The following is a 22,709-nucleotide window of genomic DNA, read 5'->3' as shown; positions in this document are numbered from 1 at the left end:
TCTATACGCATGAAATTAATTCTCTAGAAAGTGCAAAGAAGGAGTTACAGGGAGGACACATAGAACAGTTTCCTAGGGTAAATTCAACAATTTGATTTTGGTTTTCTATTCAGATGCGTAGAAAACTGGTTTTATTCTCTTAAAATAATTTCTTGTGGATAAATCTGAGGACATCTGTGTGCTACAATCTCTTAGTCACACCTGATGCACCCCATTACTCACATAAATCTCCATAGATAACTCCTTGTTCCCCTTTTACACACTTCTTGTAAGCATCCTTCTCAGAGCTCTATATTCTGTCTTCCTCTCTCATGTCCTGTTTTCCACTGATGAACATTAGGGTCAGGCCAAACAAGATCTTATAGGCATTTCCAATTTCAGATTCTAAATCTAAATCTAAGGTAAAAATCCTTACTCAGGGTCTGAATAACATTGAAGGAGCTTCAGACCTAGGTTCAGTTTTCTCAGCTTCTAAGAGCTGGGTTGCTTCCTTGCACAGAACTAGAAGAGTCTTGAATGCATTGGGTATTTCAGCGTCTCCTTTATACCTATGCACAACCAAGAGTGAAAGGTTTGTCAGAGTCCTTGTAAGCACACAAGTTATGGATATCCCTCTGAGGAATAGGTTCACTTTGGAATCTCTGAAGAGAAGTGGATGCATCTTAATGTCTCCTTCTCTGTCATCCTAAACAAAATGTTTGAAATAGATCACATGAACTGCATCCAGTAAAAGACAATATTCCTGTATTCACTCTGTAGTGGTTTAAACCCAGCTGAAAATTAAACACCACCCAGCTGCTCATTCAACCTCCATCCTTCCCACCCCCAATCTGGTGGAATGGGAAGGAGAGTGAATGTAATACTTGTAGGTGGAGACAAGTACAGTTCAATAATCAAAAATAAAGTAAAAATACATTATTAATGGTAAATGATGATAGGAATGATAACAATATGGGAAAACTCAAGTGGTGCACAATTCAATCACTCATTGTCTGCTGACCAATGTCAGACTCCTCTTCCCAATCCCAGATTTGTTCCCCTTCTGGGTAACTCTCCCCAGTTTATATCCTGGGCATGACAGTTCTATGGTTTGGAATATTCCTTTAGTCAGTTCATGTCAGCTTTCTCAACTATGTTCTCTACCAGTTTCTTTCGTGCACTGCAGAGCAAGATACAAGAAAAAAATAAATCCTTGACTAAGAATAAATATTACTTTGCAGAACTCCCAAATATCTCATCCTGCATCCAAAACACAGCAATGGAACTGCCACTGAGAACCTAACCCTATGGTAGCTGAAACTAGGATAACTCAAGAGAATATGAAGTTTATATATAAATGTCTACAAAAGAGACATATAAAATCAGGCCTTTGCATTTCTCAAGGCTGAATGAACAATATGAACTAAGAATAAGAGTTCCAAAAGTATTATTATATCCTAGCAGGCTAGATTTTCTTTTTATATGTGGTGCATAGCATACTTTGCACCTTTTTTTTGTCTCCTACATAACAGACTTATCATTAGTATACTTGCTAGGGAGGCAAGAGCAATTTTCTTGATTTTAAGCATGCCATGAACTCTAAGTGTGTTGGATTATTCCATATTATCTGAAAGAGACCAAATACTGTTGTGTGTGTATACATATATACATACATATATATATATGAATACAGACATATAATATCAATTTTTTTCCCTTTTGTTTTAAAGATTACTTTGCAAGAAAGCAGATATGGCTTATTTGGTCAATACAGCATCACCCTCTTGTCCACACTTTGATTGTTCTGCCTGTGTCCCACAGGGTTTATTAATTCTGGAACTGAGGAGAATCCAAATTAGTATTCCCTTAGCCTCCTTATTTTCTGTCTTAAAATGTTAGTATGGTTAGAATGCTCTTCAGAGACACTGATTATACCAGAGACTTACTCATAGTCTTTTTACCCCTGCAATTTTCTGTATGGACAAGCTCCTCAGAGTGCAAAGATACAGCAAATGTACAGCCCTGCCAATGTGTTAGTATTTATAGGTGCTACTGCCACAGAAGTAATGAGTGTTACCAACAGTGGGCTTGCAAAATGCAGTCATTATGTCTCCTTATTCAGGTACCAGTTTATTTATCTCTTGCTATTACAAACAGGAAGAGGAAACTTTCTTTTTGTTAACTTGAAAAATAGTGCCAAAATAGGAGGGGAAATTTTGTGGTAGGGAAAACTGAATTTACCAGCAGTAGGGAAGACTGCAGCTAATTTTATGGGTTCTGTTGAGAATGATGGAAAGGGAGGAGGGGAGAAAGGGGAGAAAGGGGAGAAAGAGAGCAAAGGAGAAGAACCTTTTATATATCTGTATTTATTGGGACCCCGTTTAAAGGGTCAAGGAGAAGCATTAGGAATGTAAATGCCATGGCCACCCCCATCCATTCTGCTTGCCTCCTTTAATCTTTGATCCAGCTGCTCCAAACATCTGGCACAATGAACTCTGGGATGTGATTCACGAGGAGTCCTTGGGGATGTGTGTGTAGGAGCTGCTTTGCATCCCCTGTGGCTGCTTCTACACAGCTCTGTGCTTGTGTGGGAATCCTCTCCATCTCCTGCTGGGGTCACCCTGTTCCCTGCCAGCCAGCTGGCTCTCTCTGTTGCCAATGAGCTGTGGCTGCTTTCTGACTCCCTCATCACACACAGTCCCAGGGGAAGGCAGACAACTGCTGTGACAGCCCAGCAGAGCTGTGGCACCTCCCCTCTGCCCCAATTCATGTAACATTGATTCCTTCCAGACCCCTGTGCATGGTAATACCACTTTGCTTTTGGTCTCACCATTCCTTTCTATGGACACAACCCTCCCCTCCTTCTGTCTCTTTGTGCTTTTTCTACAATAATATATGTCCCTTCTTCTTTTCTGTCTCCTTCTAGCCATTCCACAGTGCATGGTTAATGGGAGACAGTGTCTGACAGATGCATGGGTCTAAGCAAGAAGAGGAAAGATGCTCCTTACCTGTCAGCCCACCAGGGCAGTGAGAGGAATGGCTACTAGTGGAGTTTCTCTTGTCATGTAATCATCTACCTTCATCCCTTCAAGCACCAGCACAGAAGCTCTTGGAACTGCATGGAAGAAACAAAGAATTAGAGTCACACACACTCACAGTGCCCTCTGATTAAGACCTGGCCTTTTCCAGGGCTTCTGTGAGTGAAGGAGCCAGGAGAGCTGGATAAGGGTGTGAAGCTGGTGCCAGCTGATGGGCTCTCAGCCAGGCCCTGGCTGGGACTGAAGGATGATATGAAGGAGAAAGAGCCCATATTCCACACCTGGTAAGGACGTGTGAGATATCTATCCCTCACAATCTAGGATGAAAGAAGCAGTCAAGCTGGTCATCTGGTGGAAGAGAGACAGCAATGAAGGGATCACAGAGAATTAGAAGCACAGATGGAGAAATTGTAAGACTTTTCCTCTATGCTGTAACTACTTTATCAAAGTTAACTTGAAGGGGCAGGGGTGTGAGTAGGACGTGGTGTAGCTTGGATATGGCAATGCAGTTGCACTGGGGGAGCCACACCACGTAGTGGCTGGGATTTGGGTCATTCAGCAGCTGCTTTAAAAAAATAAAAAAAGAGATAATATTTTAAGCAGCAACCCAAAGAGGGGAGAACCAGCAGGGAGTGTCAAGCTGTGGAGCAGTGGCAGAGAAAGGCTGTTAATTCTTGAAAATGGATGTGCGAGCTAATCCTTCCCAGCAAATCCTTCCCCTTTACAGCCTGGTAAACGGTCAGACTCAGCAGCCTTTTAAATGCCAGATCAGCTCTTACTTAAATGGCATTTTGCTTTACTATTTATTTATTAATTTATTTCACTTTAATTTTTTGTTTATTTGCTAAGAATAGCTTTGACTAATGTGACGATCTCTGTCTGGCATTGTGTTGCGATGGCTCCTTGGTGCTCCTGGTTGCGGTGGGAGTGCAGGGATGTGTTGAGTTTGCCAGGGCTCAGCTGGCTCGGACCTTTGGCACCCACCCTGCCCAGCCGCACCCCTCCCCGCTCAGTGCCCAGCCCTCTGCCCACCCCGGCCGGAGGATGGAGCGGGGCCGGGCGCGATGGCTGGGTGGGAATGGAACCGGGAGCCGGCCGCGTGAATGGGGCTGAGCCGTGAAACGGGGAGAGAGGAGAGGAGAGGGTTTGGGAAAATGCAGGGACACCGAAGGTCAAGCTTCGGCTGGCTTCCGAAGGGAAGGGTTAACCAAGGAAAGGTAGATGTGTTCTGCGGGCAGCAGGTAGTTAGCAGGAGAGAGTTGCTGTGGGATTTGCGGGAGGGCGGGGAAGCAGAAGGGCTCGGAGGGTACCGAGTTGGTGGGCAGAATGCAGGCAAATAAAAGCCTGTCCGTAGGTCTGCAGATACGGCCCGGGGATGCTGGCTGAGGAAGCAGAGGGCTGGCAGGGAACTGCAGAGCCTCTGAGTCCGGAGAGCCCGGGATGCCAGAGGGGAGAGAGCCCGGCAGGAAAGGGTGGCTGCAGGTAACAAACACCTGCCGTGGGGAGGAGCGGGGGGCAGCCCGCGGGGCGCAGGAGCGGGGGCGCATCCCGCCCGCGGGGCTCCGGCTCGGTTTGCCCTTGGCGGGGGCATCGCTCCTCATCTTGCTGTGCCCAGTGCTGTCACCCTGCAGGCGAGGGAAGGGACGAGGGCTGGAGAGGGCAACCTGTCCTTCCAGTGGCAATCAGTCCCTCCTTTCTGCTTGACATTTCTCTCTCTCTGTGAGCATTTTTGTGTAGAGGGCTGGTAGCTGCTCTTGCATCCCTCTCTCTCCCTTTGCCAGAGAGCAGCAGGCAGAGCTCAGGCTGGCATGCAGCTTGGTTTCCTGGAGGGATCTGTGCCACTTGGTGGCACTAAAAAGTTGCGCTGAAGCCCGGTACTCGCCCAAAAGAAAAGCCCCCTCGCCCCCCAGCCCGGTGCGGCGGCGGAGTGCCCGGCCCCCGGCACCGCTACCTCGGCGGACAGCAAACTTCGGGGGGGCGACCCGCAAAAGGTCGTCGGGACCGCAGGAGTAAACTCTTCCCCGCGACTCCCGTTTTAAACAGCTTTTTTTTTTTTTTTTTTTTTTTTTTTTCCCCTTCCTTTGGATGATGCTATTCTGAACCGATTGCCTCTTTATTACTTGCCAGAGCGCAGTGCCGGAGAGAGGTGTCGATTTGCAGGGGGACTTTACAACCTTCAGAGCATCTGGAGATATTTCCTCACATGGCAGAACGCAGGGTTAGCTCGTTATAAACATAGAGAGATTGCTACCGTGCAAATGTGAGGAAGGGCGGAGGTGCTTAAGCAGGTGGATCAGGCTGCAGCAAGTATTTAGGGGGACCAAAGCTGTGGTGGCAAAGACCCATCTGTTCTTTCATCGTTTGTTTGTTTATTCCTCCTCCTCATGCCTTCCCCCTCCCTTAAATCCAGAGACCGTTCACGCCTCTTGCAAATGAGATTTGGGCGATGCTGAGAGAGCAGCGTGTTGCATGGCGAGTGTGTGCATGCATTCGGGGGTAGGATACTCGGTCCTCAGCATTTGCCTGTGATCAGAAGAAAATAGGATGTGCCTGTAGCTGGAGGAGTGACAATGCTAACCGAGTGGGGCTCACCTGCTGGTGATTTTTGCAGAGGCATTTGAGGATTATTCAGCTCCAGAAGGTCTGTGCGAGGAGTGCTATCTCTGCCGTGGCTGAAAATAGGAGGTGCCTACCCCTACCTGTCTTAATTATTGCTACCAAAAGGACCATTTTGCCACCACCGTGAGAAGAAGCACTTGCTGCCACTGACAAGGTAACACTCTGGGTTGGGAGGGGGTATTTATGTGCCCTGGATTGTGGACAGAAACCCTGTGGATGAAGGAGGGACTCTTCCCCCCCTCCTTCCCTTCTTGCTTTTGCTCTGTACCCTGATTGATGGAGGACTAGCACAACTCCTGGGGGACCAACAAGCCTCTTGGTGGGGTGCCTCTCTAGGGGCTGCAGAGGTATCGCGGGGTCAGGGTGCTGCAGGGCAGCTGGCACTGATCCCTCCCCGGGAGCATGGTATGTGTGGGGCTGCAGGGACGGGGGGCACTGTCACACCTGGGCTTGGTGATGTGTGTGGTATAGTCCCTCTGCTCACAAGTGGGGGTTTGTCTTGCTAGGAAGCTATAATGGAAACGGGAATGTATTTGTTTTCCAGAGACAGCCAGGCTTAGCTCAGCCATAGACTTTTCTGTGTGACCTTGGGACGAATCACTTGGCTCTGCTCAGCGAGTCCCGTCTGTTACTTATTTAATAATCAAAGCTAATCCCCCAACGTGCAAAAATGGTTCATTATGGACCAAGGGGGACAGCTCGGGTCAGCCGAGCAGGGAGACAGAGACCTAAGCACCAGTGTGGGTGCACACATGCATGTCTGTAAGCACAGCCGCTTAGTTGTGGCAGTGCAGGTGGCTATGTTGGGAGTTAACCTCTTCCAGTAGTTTTCTCTAAGACCCAGATCTATGCACTTATTTGCAAAAATTGCGATCCTGCGTGCGAAATGTGACCACCGCGGCAATTTTTACCACCGGTTGATTTCTAGGTTGTTTTATTTTTGTTTTCCCCGTCCTCAGACCTGGCTGGCGGCAAGCGCCAGCGGCGGGCGGTGCTCAGCACCAGGGACAGCGTCCGCTCCCGCTGCCCTCCCGCCGCTGACCCCGGGGCTCGACAGCCCTCCTCACACTCCGCCTGCTCCCTGAGAGGAGATTGCCCCTGGTGGGGAGGGGGTGGCTGGGTGCAGGGAGAGCAAGGGTGTTTATTACTCCTGGTCTTGAAGAAAAAGTAGGGGATCATCTCAAAAGTGGCAGAGGATTATACTGAAAATGCACCACGCTAAATCCTGAAGGGAAAGATGTATAGAGGAGTTAACTGTCAGGCTCTGAATTCCCTATGACTTGTTTTTTTTAATTACCCTATTCCTAAACATTTGTATCGCATGCTAATTTTTGCAAATTCTCAAATACTTTGACTACATTTTAATATTTATGCTACATGATCACAGGGTTGATCTCATTTCAAATGTTCAGAGAATATTTTTTGGGTCTCTGTATGGATTTTCTGTCATTTTATCTTCCTACATAGTGATGACATTGCTGGCATAGTGGTAGTACTGACATCCCACCATAACCACTCTTGTTGCAACTTGCTGGAAAATGCTTCCTGAAACTGCTATTGCCTTTTGTTGATCACCTCCTCCATCCCATACAGTTTTATTAATTAATAAAATGTCCAGGATTACACATGAAAACACACCTGAACTATTAGTTCCTGCATCAAATGGTGTAACTGGGTTTTGGTAAACAGCAGCGATATGTATTCTATTTGGCAAAATTAGAGATCTTGTAAGTTTTTCTGGGAAGTTAAGCACCTACATATTAAAGCCAAAATTGTTTTATCAATCTGAAAGCATGTGTGGACATAGTATGAGAAATAATTTCCAGGGATTGCTAAGGATCTTGTTGATAATTAAAGCATTCTCTGTTTATTAGCTATGAAGAAATGGGATCAACACTTCAGCCTGTCATTTCCAGTGGACATTCTGACCAAATGGTGAAAATTGTCCCTTGCTGCTTAGCTTTTTTGTATTCCTAAGTGGAATTGTGGAAAACTGCTCTGTAGTCTCTCCTTTTGCATAAAGCTGTTTTGGGTTTTTGTTTTTTTTTTTTTTCAAAGAGCTTGATCCAATGCCCACTGGAATTTGCAGAGCTGATAATGTAATGTTTGGCTGATGTTGGGTTTTTTGTTTGTTTTATTATGTTTGTGGACAGAAAAAATTAACCGTAGTAGAAATCTCAAAACAGAACAGGGTGCTTATATTTCATGATTTTCAAATAAAGACCATTTGAGTGCATCAGGTTTTTTGTGACCAAAGTGAATTAGCTCTGAGCAATGGGTAGGGGGGACCTCCTCCTGCAAAATGAGCCTCCACAGAACTGGGAGATGGATTGCCAGAATAGCTTGAACACAATGATTGGAGTTTGCAGTGCCATAGCAGAACTCAGCAAAGCTTAGCATCCTGTGCGTATTTCCTCCTAACACTGGTCCAAATCAAGATGAGCTGAGAGGTCGTTCTCTTTATGTAACTGTTTTTTAAAGGCTGTTCCATATTTTGCTACTGTAATATCTTCATTGTTAGAGAAGTGACATGACTAACTCTTAACCAGTAATTCAGTTGCTGCTGGCCATGGTTTTGTCTCCTCTGATGACAAAGCATAGATTAATTCCTTGGGATATACTGATTTGGTCCATATCAACATATATTATCTCATTTCTGATGGATTTAAATTAATTGCAGTATGTATTGTAAAGTGATGCTTGAAAAGCATTTAATCAGCAGGTACAATGGCTTTAAGTTATACAAGCATAATGTATAAGTAAATTTTGTCACTACGAATGAATGAATTTTAAGGATGTTAGTTTTTGTGATTTTTCTGATCCTGAAAATCCTTTAAGAAAAACCTTAAACTTTAGATAAGTCTTTACAGATATTTGACCAATAGTATTCTTCTTCTGAGAAGCACAGACTATATTCCTAGGTGCTTTCGTGGATTAGGCCATGAGTTTTCGTTCTATTACATCACTTTTCTTTGATTAAGCAATCTGACATTTTATTTTTATTATTTAAATCTGTGTGAAGATTCAAAAATTATGAACGAGCCTGCTGCAAACCTACAAAAGTATAACGAAGAAGAAACCTGAAGGGAAGCTTTGTAACTTCTCCTTTTTTTTTTTTTTTTTTTTTATTATTTTTTCTTTTCCCATGACACAGATTAGAATAAATAAAGCAGTTTGCCTCAGCCGAGTTGGTGTTTTGCCTGTAAGAAACCATCGTGCCAAGTGGGTTTAGACTGCAAAGCACAGGTGCTTCGCTGCGGGGTCACTAGTGGGCGCTGCTATAATAATGTAAGCCCCCGAGGAAAGGGGGTCACCCTGCAGCTTTAAACACAGTCACACCTGCGGGAGCAGCAGCCCTGAACAACAGTCAGATGCATCCCATGTATAAACTCTCAGCTGCAAACATAGTGGGAAAATCAGCTTTTGGGGAGCAGTCTGATTTTTGGTCAAGTTTTTAAATTAATGCCCTTAGATATTAGCATGCTTTTTGTTTCTTTTGGTCTCTATAGATTGCAAGTACAGATGGATATGTATTTGAGATGGATATAATTTTGAAAGATTTATGTATTTTTAATAATGAAAGATTTGCATGATGTTTCATGGAATATTACAGATGCTCATTTTCTACTCGGTTAAACCTCAACATGAAGTAGCTGGAACTCTGCCCTAAGGGAACAGCTGAGAATTTCTCCTGGCAGTCTGGCATGAAGTTTGTATTGCCAGGGAGAACAGAGGTCACAGGTACATGTTGAGTGCTTAATCAGATCTGTGTCTTCAGTCATCTGGGTAGTATGTAAACTTTGGTCTAGGGTGGGACTGAGCAAAGTACAGACAGACAGTGTTATTTTTCTGTCCTACTTCTTCTGCAATTGCTCCAAGCCTGATGTTAGTGCACCAGAAGACCGAGAGCAAAGTGCCCTCTATTGTTAAAGCCTGTGACTGTGGGATAAATTTACAGTTAGATCCATAACTGAAATAAGCAAGGAACATTGACACACTAGTGATTAAGTATCTGATTCCATTTCACTTATGTTTCAGTCAATTTGGGATAAGTCCATTGATGACGAAGAAACTAAACAGCGTGATAAAAACATTTGACCCTAAGTGCTGTGCATATTGTCCATCAATGAAAACAAAACAGATAAATTATTAACTGGGAAACAATTCCCATTACTTTGTGCATGTACTCAGGAGTTCACTGTCTTTGAAACTGCTGATACCTCTGTTCTCAATCTGAGGGCTATACCATGTCAAATTCCCTTTAGGGTTATCTCTAAGAAATTCAACAAGAGTTATATTTAAGCTTATGAAATTTTACTTAATTTTGCTTTAGTACTTATCCTACTTGTAACAATAAACTGCTTGTAGTAAGAGAGAATTGTAATTGAAATGTGGAGGGACTTGAAAGTGATTCTTTTGGGAGAGAAGCACAGTGAAATTGTATATCTGAATAGTTCCCTTGGCCATCTTCTCTTCAGGAAGACATTCTCCAGGAAATATAATTAGTGTGCTTAGTGTAGCATCTCTCTGCTCAACAATTTTGCCTGAAATAGGATTTGTTACCTGATTAGTCTCAGGGTATCTTCTCATGCTGTGGCCAGCTGTGCCCATAAGAAGGATGACAAGCAATAAACGCAAATTGAAAACCGAAAAGAATAAATATTTCTATAAAAAGAATATTTTTTACTGCGACTGTGGTCAAACAAGTTGACCAAAAAAGTTGTGGAGTCTCCATCCTCAGCGATATTAAGAACCTGACTGAACATGAAAGAGATATTAGGAATCTGACTGGACATGAAGCTAAGAAATATGTTTTAATAGAACTTAGGGTAAGCAGAGGAAATGGACCAGATAACTTCCTGAAGTGCCTTTCCACCTCAACCATTCTGCTCTTAAGTTTATGAGTGCAACACCTCTACTACACAATACAAATACATCAAAATATTAGTCAATTTATATTAGTCAATTATAAAATGTTTCATTACATTATGAGAGGCCACAGACAATATTGACTTCAGGTACTTTGGATGTGAATCCTAAGCCCAATACTATAAAGAGAAGCAGTGTTCTCAGTATAATTAGGGACTTTTAAGTCCCAAGTAAATTGACCTTAGCTTTAATACAGTGAAGACTGTTAATTAATTGTGGAGCAGTTGCAGCCTGCATCTGGCCCCTTCTTTTCCCTTGGATGCCATGGAGGGGAAAGATTTTATTGCTTTCAGAAATAGGAATTCCCCAGCTACGACATATCCTAGTACAGTGGAACAGAAATATGAAGGAGACCTTCAGCTTTGACTCATTCTTTACGCTGTAATTTTATACTGATCGACACAACTATAAGCAGAGAAGAGCAAACAGCTGTTCTTTGGAGGGAAGAAGATAAAAATGGCCTTCCTTCCCTCTCTTTTTCATACATCCTATGGAAATTTTTAATCCATAGACACAAGACCAAAAACTATGGTGAATATATTTTGCAGAATTAAAATGATGAATTAGATTTTTTTTTACCATGAGCTTACCCCAAGCCCCTGAACTCTCTCTCTATTTGTACATCTGCAGATTCACAGGCAGGTAGGTTATAAAAAGGCATTTCATTTTATATTCAGTCACAGTCTGAAGCAGAGCTAGAACTTGTCTAGATACATTTGTGTTCTGGATGTCTAGCCTTAATTTGAGAAGTTCAGAAAAATAAGCACCCATGATGTTAAATTAAAGAGTGTTATTTCTGTTCAAAGGTTAGTAAGTTAATAAATAATTATTTTTTTTTTTAATCATAATACATTCAATTAGTTAAAGGTGCAGGTATTTAACAGCTGTGATCTTGTACAAGGATATGCCCTATCGTTCATCCTTTTGACTGTTTGAAAATTATGTGTACCAACTTCAGAGTGATTGAACAAATAATTGAAAGACATAAGCAATAGTGATAGTCTGTAATTAGGGACTAATTAACCTGAACTGAACTGCTGTTATTCCTTAGTGGCAAAGGGTTTCAGTATTGATAAGACAACTCTTCATAGCATTAAAAAAAACAAACCTTCTTGAAGTGTTTTATAATGGTCTGAACCTTATTTTATTATTAGCACTTTATATTACTAAATTAATGCTACATTAAATTATTAATATTTCAATTATCATTTAAATATTATATTAAATGTTTCCTCTTTTTAAGGATTTGCATTTTATTTGGGAATACTCACTCAAACTCACTCTCAGCTCTGTGAAAATAGGTTATAATTTATACATCTAGTAAAATAATTGAGAAAGCCTAGCATCAAGCAGAAGAATGTGTGTGTCTCATCTTCAGAATCAGGAAGAGTTTCACTGTGTTGCTATCCTGAATGACTTAGCTGTGAGGAGTAAATTCAAGATTAAAATCCTCTGAGATTTTCCACTCGAAGAAACAGAGGTAGATTTTCTATTGTGATGATTTCTTTCACTGTACATTATCTAGGTTCTGTTAGAGTCATTGTTAATGGATTAGAAGTGATTGGTGGCATCTGAAATATATGAAATTTAAAAATTTTAAATTTCATATAAAGATTTATATCAGTAAAACTGAGACTGGGGTTTTCCCAGAATTTTGCAGTAGTTTTGTTAAAAATGGAATTGGGCATATCAATTCACTAAGTTGCTCAGCATCTCAGATTTAAAAGTGTACTTTTCCTTCCATACTATCAATACATTCACTGGCAGGTGAGGAGTAATAGACGATGTAAATAGGTATTTAATGTGTTCAGAGATCAAGGCCTGGCAAGCAACTGTTTAAGCACTGTATTTAAAACTGGAAGCATTCTGCTGCAAATCCACAGGCAGGTGCAGAACATTTTCAAGTACATTTTCTAGCTCCACAAGTTAACCACAGCCCAAGGTGTGAAGTGTTTGCTGATTTAATTATTTATTTGTCCTTCAGCAGCAGTAAAGATGAGTGCAGATTGCATTGCAGTATATAGGCAAATGTAGCTGACCAAATATATTGGGCATTAGTGTATCTGTGCAGTCTTTGTGTTCACTTCTTGATACCAGTGGAGTCTGTAGGGTTGTGTACAGTAAAAGGATTTTTAAAATTGCTTTTTGATGATTTTTGAAGTAAGGATATAAAAAGGTGAAAATAATGTAATTGTTTTACTGTTTTAGAATTATTGTTCCTTTGATTAAAACAAATATAAATATGGATAACAAAATCAGTTTTCTTAGTCTTGCTTAAAAGCCAATTTGTTTCATGTTGTATCTTGCAAAATAAAAACAGATTTATACATTCTGCATTCCTTAGAATAACAGCTCTGTGTGTCAACAGCAGTTTCCTAGCACTGAAATGGATAATAGATCGCAGCCCATGATTCATTAATGTATATTAGAGATATAGAAAGCATCTGAAATTAAAGGGAGTTGTTTTTGAAGACACGTATCAGAAATCGCAACATACTTTTTCTGTAGAATTAAATACTTGCCAGTCCTTTGTGCATTTGAAAATATTTCCCCAGAGAATTTTTAAACATGATTGTCAAAAAGAAAGAAGTTGATTTATACCAGCAGAAATACAAGCCCAAGACTGTGAAGTGCTCAAGTGAGATAAAGTTTTCCAGCTTGAAAATGATGAAAACAAGCGTACGCAGTGTATTACAGGCACTGATAGCCGTAGAAATGTGTGCAGTTTTAAGAAATATTAGAAGATATTGTATCTTATATATTAAGATTATATATGTTGATGACTTTATAAATAATTTTAAAGATATTTCTCTTATTTGTTAATTTTTGAAGGGTATGAGGATTATGACCTCATGTGCAGCTCTGCATAGCTGTCCACTTGGAGATGATGGTGACTCCTTAGAGAACAGATGCCAACTCGTGGTTAACAATCAATACAGTGCTGTTTCTATCCAGAAGATTTGATAACTGCTTTTCACCAGCTCTCCAACTTTTTTTCATCATGTTGTCTCTACCAGCCTAAAATTTCCTAAAATGGTCCTTTTGCTTTTCCTTGCAATCCTGCTATTGAAGGAAGATGTCTGTGGGAACTTTGGGCTTTTGGTTTCAGCACAGGCAAATGAGAGAAGAGTGGTTGCACACATGCCTGGTGATATTATCATTGGAGCTCTATTCTCTGTCCATCATCAACCAACTGTTGACAAAGTTCATGAAAGGAAATGTGGAGAGGTAAGAGAGCAGTATGGTATTCAGAGAGTGGAGGCAATGCTACATACCCTTGACAGAATTAATATGGATCCCACACTGTTGCCAAATATAACACTAGGATGTGAAATAAGGGACTCCTGCTGGCATTCTGCTGTGGCTCTGGAGCAGAGCATTGAGTTTATACGGGACTCTCTCATTTCTTCAGAAGAAGAGGAAGGGATGGTGCGATGTGTGGATGGATCATCGTCGTCTTTCCGCTCCAAGAAGCCCATTGTTGGTGTCATTGGGCCTGGCTCCAGCTCCGTTGCTATCCAGGTCCAGAACTTGTTGCAGCTTTTCAATATACCTCAGATTGCTTATTCTGCCACAAGCATGGACCTGAGTGACAAAACTCTGTTCAAGTATTTTATGAGAGTGGTGCCATCAGATGCACAGCAAGCAAAGGCCATGGTGGACATTGTCAAACGCTATAACTGGACCTATGTTTCTGCTGTACACACTGAAGGTAAGAGGTTGTTTTTTACCATATAGAAATGCCTTTGAAATACTCTGATGTGGACTAGTTGTTGGATGATGATAGTTTGATGTCGTTGCATTTTTTGCCAGTCAGCTGTCAACTGTATAGATTTTTACTTAATAATAACTTTACATTTTCTGTGGGTCTGAAGTGGCATCATGTTGTCAATGGCTGGAAACAAATTTTGAAATACAAGATGGTGTGTTCTCTAGGGCCACTCATTGGTAAAAGTGCTTGATCTGGAGTCTTCCAAATGACCTTAACTTAATTTAGTTGACATTTATTTACTTTTATTCATCTACTAATCAGTGTATTTGTGTAGAATAATAATTATGACTATTTTAGAATTAATGGGTAGTGAGAAAGCATCTGGTCTTCATAGTGCAGATGAGAACTACATCATCATTTGGAAAAATAGTTGTGTCAGAATATGTTCCTGCTTAATACCTGAGCCACAGAGGTACAGGTACTAGAAAACATGCAATTCTGACTAATATTTGAATGCAAGTTGCCTCAGCTCCTTGAGATCAGAAATCTTTCCATCCTTTTTATAGTACTTCATGGAGTATTGCACCACTGCTTCCTCTGCCTCTGGCCATTGGTTTTGGGAGAGAGCAAGGAAAGCTTTCTTGAATTTCCTCACACATTTACGCTCCATCAGATGTCCAGAAAATCAGACCTGTGTGCTAAATTGCTTTCCTCTTTCTATTTATTTGACATAGAGCTTAAGATTTTTGTCCAGTTTTCAGAAGAGTTTGTGATTAAAGGGAAATCTGTGGGAAAGTGTACTTGATTTCATTATTCCTTGTAGATACTGATAGAATTGAGTTCATCTTGCTAGCAGTGACTAGAATTTCATATTGTCTTAAGAGCAAGCTTCATCAGCCTCTGCCTAATGACACCAACCACCATTTAAGGAGTTTATGGAATTAAGTTCTATGATGAGTTTTAGGACCTCATTACGTTGCCTTTGTTCAAATAGACAGATTTTGAATGGCAGGCTCAGAATGCAATCTGAGAATGGAAAATGTTCAGAGATAAAGTAGTGGTGGTGACGTTGCTGAACAGTGGCAGATGCTGCTGGCTTTATTACAACCAATAGAGAGCAGATTGCCCTTCCCACACACTGAGTCTGCTTCTCTGGCAGGCTTTATACTATTCAAAGCCCTTTCTGAGGAGATTCTGGTCCAATGGTATATGTCGAGATCTCTTTCCTCCTACAGATATACAGAGTGCTTATTCTGCAGTATTAAAAAAGAAAACAACAAAAAACAACAGAACGTGCATGCGGATTGTCACAACCACATTTCCATCGTGATAGTGAGAGCTGGAAAATAGCTGAAGCCTCTTTTGTATGGTGATGCATGAATACATTAACAGTTTAATCTAAAACTTCAGTGCTCAAAGCAGTGTATAAATCACTCTACATGACATCATGGTGAGGGTATTCTGAACCAGTTGGTGCCTTTGGCAAGGTTAGGTGTGCAGCCTTCCCTCCACAAATATGTATGAATAACATCATGGTCAAAAATAATGCCACTAACAATAGCATAAGATTTTATATTCTGACTACTTTTGGTGACTCATCTAGTTTTTGAACAACTTTTACACTTCTCCTTATTGAGATGGGATGTTTTTATATTTAGTGTGGGAATAGTCATGCTTATATCAAGGTCTGATTCTTCACAGAATAAAAATATGTACTTTTTCCATTTTCTGTGGACACTTAGGAGCACATGGTAGCACATGGCATGTTAATCTTACAGCAGAGGAACTTTGTACTGTGCACTGGAAAGAAGACAATAGGGACACAAGGGCTGGAGTTGGAGATAGGTGTTATGAGCAAGATGAGAAGTAAGTGACAGAAGAGCTGAATGCGAAGAAGGAGAAAAACAAAATTATATATGTAGTACAACATGTTCCTGCTTCTGCCATTATTAAAGTGGATACATTGCTAAAACCTGAGGCCTCATTCATAGAATATTAACAGCAGTATAATTTCGGACTTCAGTGAAAAAACATTAAACTTGGGTGAACCTTATGATGCTATCATCTAGTTGCACAGTCTGGTAAGGATGATGAATAGGCTCTCCAGGTAAATAACATCAAAGTTTTATTACAATAGGACAGATGGTATTTATGATGGAATAGAAAAATTCTAGCTGATCAAGGTACTTTGAAATGTGACAATGCCTGATGTTTGAGACACTTTCCAAAGACTATGGCACATGTTATCCCTTGCATTTTTTTTAATGACCTTTAAAAAGCCCTACACATTAATGCTAAAGAAAAGGAATTGAGTAAATTAGCAAAAGAGACATTATGTATTTATTTATTTATTTAGTTATGTTGCAATTATTTTTCATTTTACTATAATATCTTGTAACTTATAACATTCCAAATATGCCACTTGACTCAGTGTCCTACATTCACAGGTATTATTTCAAAACAGAAAAAAAGATTGTTGAATGCTGCTCCTTGCAATTTTTATTGATGTAGGATCTTGACCACCCATAGAAGGTAGTTCTTCTTTTCACGCTTCTGGTAGTTCTATCCAGCTGCATTAATTTTCTTTAGGTAGTTTTCATTAATTAATTAATTAATTAACCAGACTCTTCTGATCTTTATGATCATATTCTGATCAATATGATCTTTAGCTTCTGTAAATTATTTCCATGGAGAGGGAGGGTCTTCTCCTCCAAAGCTGGGAGGAGAATAAAACAGAGGCATGAAAAGCCTGTTAGTTTCATTCCTTTGGCAGTCCCAATAGCAGATAAATTTATAGGTCTCTTTGTGGTCTAGTGTAGGAAAAGCCTGGCATACATCAACATAGTTTCATAGTAAAAAGTTTCTTTGTTTGAATCTTTCCTTATGCATTCACTAATTATCTTTTTCTGCTGTGTATTAATGTTTTGGGAGGTTGATCTGAAATTGTGTTGTTAAATCCTTAGTTAATACTTCCAGATTTAAAATACACAAAAATGTTGAGAGATCCTCATAAGCTTTTGACATGTCCTTTGACATTTAGCCCTACAAATTAAACTAGGTGATGCCTACTGGTTCACAAATGACCTCTAAAAGTAATTTTTTTTTCCTAAATATGGGAAGGACTGCTGTCAGAATAACTCTTGTAATTTTAAGGAGGAAGGCTTTTCAATACCTTCAATAGAAAATGTGAGCAACAAATGAATGACATTTCTCATTAAAAAAAGTTATCCTCACTTTCTGTACTGTATTTTACACAGGCCAATGAGAAACCTTTGCAAGTCTTAGTCTTGGGTTGTAACTCTGTCTTGCTTGGCTCTGTCAGGAATCATTGTCATCATTATCATCATTATCTTCCCCTACTGTCCACCTCTTCCTTGCATTGAATCACTTGTGGGGCTCTACTCTGAACCAATCTGGCTTTAAAATAAAACCTTCTCATGCAATGAGAGCTGTTTTTCAAAAAGCCATATCAGTTCTGAGGGTCAGTCCACACTGTGGCCCCATGAACAGACAAGTTAGCAGTGCATGGCAGGGAGCTAGGAGTGAGCAGGAGAGAGGGAAACTGGGACATGAAACTCCTTGTGCTAGGCATCCATCACTCAAAGCCTGAAGTAATTGCCTTCAAACCTAAGGATTACTACAACAGGCATGCAAGGGTGTGCTGATTGAACTCTTTCAGTTGATCTTACAGATGTTTTTTTCCCCACTTCTGTGATAGCAGCAAAGCTTAAACAAACTTTCCTTAAAATTAAACCAACATTTACTTCTTGAACCAACTTCACAGACAGACAGCAAGTCAATAATGCAGCCAAGAACTCTGTGTGTGCTTCTGTCTGAAGAAAAGTAGCACAGCAGAGAGAAGGCCCCTAAATAAGTCTCCCAGTCTTGCAAGAATGTTTGAGACCCTTTTTAGCTCATGTAACTGTTGTCCATCTCTGTGGAAACAAATGCTCACAGGAAGGTGCAGAGAGGGAAATTTGTGCATGTGTTTTTGGTTGGTGATGGCTGACATGCAGGTTCGCCATGCAGCTCATGCACTATGGGCATTTTTCACAGCCTTTTCTTGCTTAACCATTTGACACTCCAGTTAATAGAAAATGGTGGGAGAAATCAGGAAGGGGCTGGCTGGCTTCCAAAAGAGCCAGAATTGCTTGTTTACCTCGTTTCCCATATGAAAGCATTCCCTGTGGTTTTTTTTTGAAAGATCAAAGAAAAATATGTGCAATTTTCTCTTCTCCTGTCACTGAGGTTTGAGAGCCTCATTCTGAAAGCCAGTTTGAACTCAATACCCTCCTGTTAAGAAGACTGACATTTGGATCAGACCTTCATAGTCAGAAATAAAATCAATCCCTGAGAATCTCTGCCTAAAATTTGCCTGGAGTCAAATGAATTAATAACTAAAAAGGCAATTTTCATTGCCATTGGAAACCATTTATTTTGCTGCACTGAATGGGATGAAGAGGTGATGTATGCTGGAAAAACAGAACTGTACATGGGTACAATTGAAACACAATAAGCCAAATATATTGGGGGTGGCAAGGGAGAAATTTATTCTGGTTAGGTAAAAGGTGTAATTTGCTTTTGAATGCAGCCTTAAGAAATAAGACAGTTTGTTGACATTTTCTTCAGGCAACTCTGCAGGTAAACTTTGAATGAAACTCATCCTCAAAATCCTCTGTGTTGAACTTCACTTTCCTCCATCTAAATTAATCATAAATACATATAAAGAGGTGGTTCACATTCATTTCCTTGGGTTGTAATCTGGCAAACATAAGGAAAGCAGACTTTTTTTATCCCTGCACATACAGGTTATTTCACATGATTCCTTCCCTGTTTATTCAAATGTGTCTGGTTAAAAGATTATTTTTCCCCCCATCCTTTGTTCCTAAATAAAAATTTAAATCAGAATTAGTCATAGTTTGTGAGAAAAGGATGAAGAAATGAATAAAAGAGCTGCAACAAGTTGATGTTAAACCAGTTGCCTGGAACAAGTTGTACTTATATCAGGTCTTTCCTTCAGACTCTAGATTTTTCTCCTATACAGACAACAATTGTATAATGGTCAAAAATATTATTTGCTTTTCACAAAGTAATACAACTGAATTTTGAGTTAATTTTATTTGAAACAGAGGTGATATTTTTTCATGCTTTATATGCAGAAAAGACCCATATTGAAATAATGTACCAAGAATTTCTGTGCTAGTCCATGCAAATATTTTCTGTTGCAGACAAAATCTATTTCTAAAAATCCGTTTATGAAAATTGAAGAATTTCCTGTCTAAAGACTGGAGAGCATTCTATTCCAGCAATTTTAAGTTTTTACTATTGGGTAAAATAATTATGTGTTTGGAGTTTTCTGGAAGTACTTTTAAATTGTTTCAAACATAAATTTTAAGATCAGAATTATCACAATTAGATATTCTCTTAATCACATTAATCTTGTAGCAAAACTTAACAATATCTCTAAAGAAAATATGGGGGGAAAAATACCCAGTTCAAGTTCCAGTCCTATCCCATTGCTTGCTCATTTTTATTGAATGTTAACAACTGAAAGAGGGAGCCATTTTCTCACCTAATTTCAAATATTTATTCTAGTATCCCAGTTGTGAAAAGTGAGCAAATGCTAACTGGCAGCTGGGAATACTGAGGCAGAAAAGTGAAGGAACACTGAGTTAATGTTTGTGGTGCTCTGACAACATTTTCACACTGCTGTTAGGTTCTCAGGCCAGCTGCACCTGCTGTGAAGGATCTTGTCTGACCAAAAATATAAAGTGAGGGTATGTTCTGCATTCTGTGAATGCAGTGGGGATGAAAATTCTTAGGGAAAATACCATGAGACTGCAAAAGGAGTATGAGCAAAGAGGTTTGCTATTCTAAAGATGAAAAAGAAAATTAATTTTTAAAGGCGTGACGGAAGGTAGGCTTAGCTAAGAGTAGGTTATTTGTGTTGCCAAAATGTCATTTTGCTTCTTTTGTTTAGGGACTAAGTTTTGAATATACTTAGATTCTATAGCAACTCTTTGAAACTTTCAATGTCATGAAACCTGCTTTCACTGAGAAGAAGCATGGGAGTCCAGCAATCTCCAGCGACATCTTCCATTTTTCCACTGCTTGAGTCCTGGAAATGGCTGTTACTGTCCCCATGCCCAGGCTGCACCTCTTCAATCACAGAGGGATCCATAAAGTTGATGAGGTTTGGAAATCTCTCAGAAAACCAAGTTTCACTGCATAGTGCTTACTGGGTCAGAGCAGGTTTTTTTTGGTTTTTTGCTTTTTTTTTTTCCTAATATGTGTTATTAGATGCCTATGGGTAGTGGCAGTGATTCCTTTTCAGTATTTCTCATTGATTTCTTGTCTTCGAGATTAAAAATATGTGATATAGAACTAGTTGAAAAACAGATATTCCATGCAATTAAAAAAAAAAAATACATTTCCTGAAATAAATTTTGTTCTAAGTCAGAATTGAAAGCTAAAATAACAACATTTTTTAGTGAATAAAAGCACTGAAAAAATTTAGAATTTGGTCAAAATAAACTGCTTGATGGAAATATGTTAAAAGTTGATAAAAGATAACTTCATAAATCAAATGGGATCTTTGTTCTTAACTGTGTTCACTTTTAAGTGTTTTTCACAAATATTAGTGTTGCTTAAAATTTTGACAAAAAGTGTTTTATTCAAGAAAGAGCTGGAAGTACCCTTTACATCACATTTTATTTAGCATATATTTTATATCGCCAATCCTGTACACAAATTAAACATTTTTAAGGTACATTGAAATGTATGCAAAATTAATCCAATAATTAAGGAGAAGATGATAAACAAGGTCCCATTTTTCATTATTTGTAAACATTTGTGTACTTCTGAATCTATGTTCTTTTTTCTTCAAACCATTGATTTTTCTTTTTCATGTATGTTACCTAGTGGCAGGAAATTTAAATCATTAATTTGTGAAGTAATTTTTCATAGATTTTAGGGTCAAACTAAATTTTGATATATGAAAAACAAGCAAACGAACAAACCACCAAACCCCAAAATTTCCAAAACATTATTTCACATTTCTTGAAATGGATTCTGTTATTGAGAATTCAGGGGTGATCAGAACAGGTTGAGATGGGAGGCAGGAACAAGGGGAGTGAGACAGAAAAAGCTATCCAGTACCATTGGAAAGACTAGGATGAGAACACAATTTTCAGAGTTCTAGTTTAAGACCACAGGTAGGAAAAGACTTTACAAAAAAAATAGGATTTCATTTCCTACAGAAACAAGGAAAGAAGTGGATGTCCTGCACTTGTCAGTATCTCTATGCATCAACACCATATTGTAGAGAGCTTAATAGTGCAGGAATTAAACCAATGATGCTTCAACATCTGAAACTTAATGTGCAGTTAAGGAGCAGAATAGATATTTACATTGGTCCATACATGAAGAACATTTCCTATGCCTATGAGAGCTAATTTGTGATTTCTTTGAAAGCTAAGAAAGGTCAAAGGACTTGTGTGGGATCTTTGAAACTTTTCCACCTTCCCTAAGGCAGTTCTGACTAGCTGATCCTTGAATTATGCAGGAGACAGTGATCTTGGAGGTGAGCCAAAAATTATAGGCTTTGCTTTAATTTAGTTTGAAAGCCACTGGAGAGAGAATAATGTTGCATCCATCTTACTGAAATCTGATTGCAGGCTCATGATGTGGAGGCAGCCCATGCTGTAATGCACGGTGTTTATATCATTATATTGTATGTGTATACATTAAAGGAGTGATTGGGAAGGTTATTAACAGAACAATTGCCATCTACCTTGGCAACTGAATTTGCAGACAATATGTTTCATAAATCACTGCCTTGTTTTTAAATGAACATAATGTAACTCATAATTCTGAATATACTGGCTGGAAAAGAAAGTATTTAAGATTTCTTTTAACTGAGGGGTTTGATTTTTCTTTCTGGAAGTCTGACAACATTTATGGCTGGCCAGATACATGGTCCAGGTGATATATGTGAAAGCCTCCATATAAAATCAATTACATTGTTAAAGGGCAAGCAAACAATGTATGGGGAATGGCTTTTCTCAAAGTGCAATATATATGTGAAGAATTGCAAAGATAATATCTGGGGCGGATGGTAAATCATCACACTCAACAAGTGCCATGGCCAAAATCCAACCTAGCTGTTGAGAAGAGTGGAAGTATGAGGAAAATTCTTCCACAGACTGTTCCTCAGTCTGTTGTGATCTAGTCAGATGCTTCCTATTTGTCTTTAACTAGGATTAGATGTTTTGTTTGTACCTTTCCTTCTTGAGATAGTTTTCTTTTAATTTCTTTCTGAAGTTACTGGGAGTAGGAGGAAGAATAGAGCAAGTACTGCCAAAACAGAGGTGCAAATTCATAGTGAAGGGACTGTGATAAGGAAATTTCCTTATCTCAGTGAAGATAGCAGG

General features: G+C 39.7%; 1 protein-coding gene across 4 annotated transcripts in view; it reads left to right on the top strand.

Moving 5' to 3' along the window:
* The first annotated feature begins 4,063 nt into the window (after positions 1-4,063).
* Positions 4,064-22,709, top strand: part of GRM5 (glutamate metabotropic receptor 5) — a 240,335-nt gene continuing 221,689 nt past the window's right edge. For 2 of the 4 annotated variants that reach the window (XM_079301034.1, XM_079301032.1), the window contains exons 1-3: positions 4,064-4,188; positions 5,629-5,790; positions 13,398-14,277. In XM_079301034.1, the coding sequence (XP_079157160.1) occupies positions 13,599-14,277 (679 nt within the window). In that variant the 5' untranslated portion in view covers positions 4,064-4,188; positions 5,629-5,790; positions 13,398-13,598. Of the gene's footprint in view, positions 4,189-5,115; positions 5,791-13,397; positions 14,278-22,709 lie in introns of those variants that run through there. The other 2 variants (XM_079301033.1, XM_079301031.1) reach the window with 1 other exon arrangement.

This window comes from Erithacus rubecula (genome assembly GCF_903797595.1).
Source record: "Erithacus rubecula genome assembly, chromosome: 1".
NCBI classification, from domain to species: Eukaryota; Metazoa; Chordata; class Aves; order Passeriformes; family Muscicapidae; genus Erithacus; species Erithacus rubecula.
This window is presented reverse-complemented; position numbering and strand designations above follow the sequence as displayed.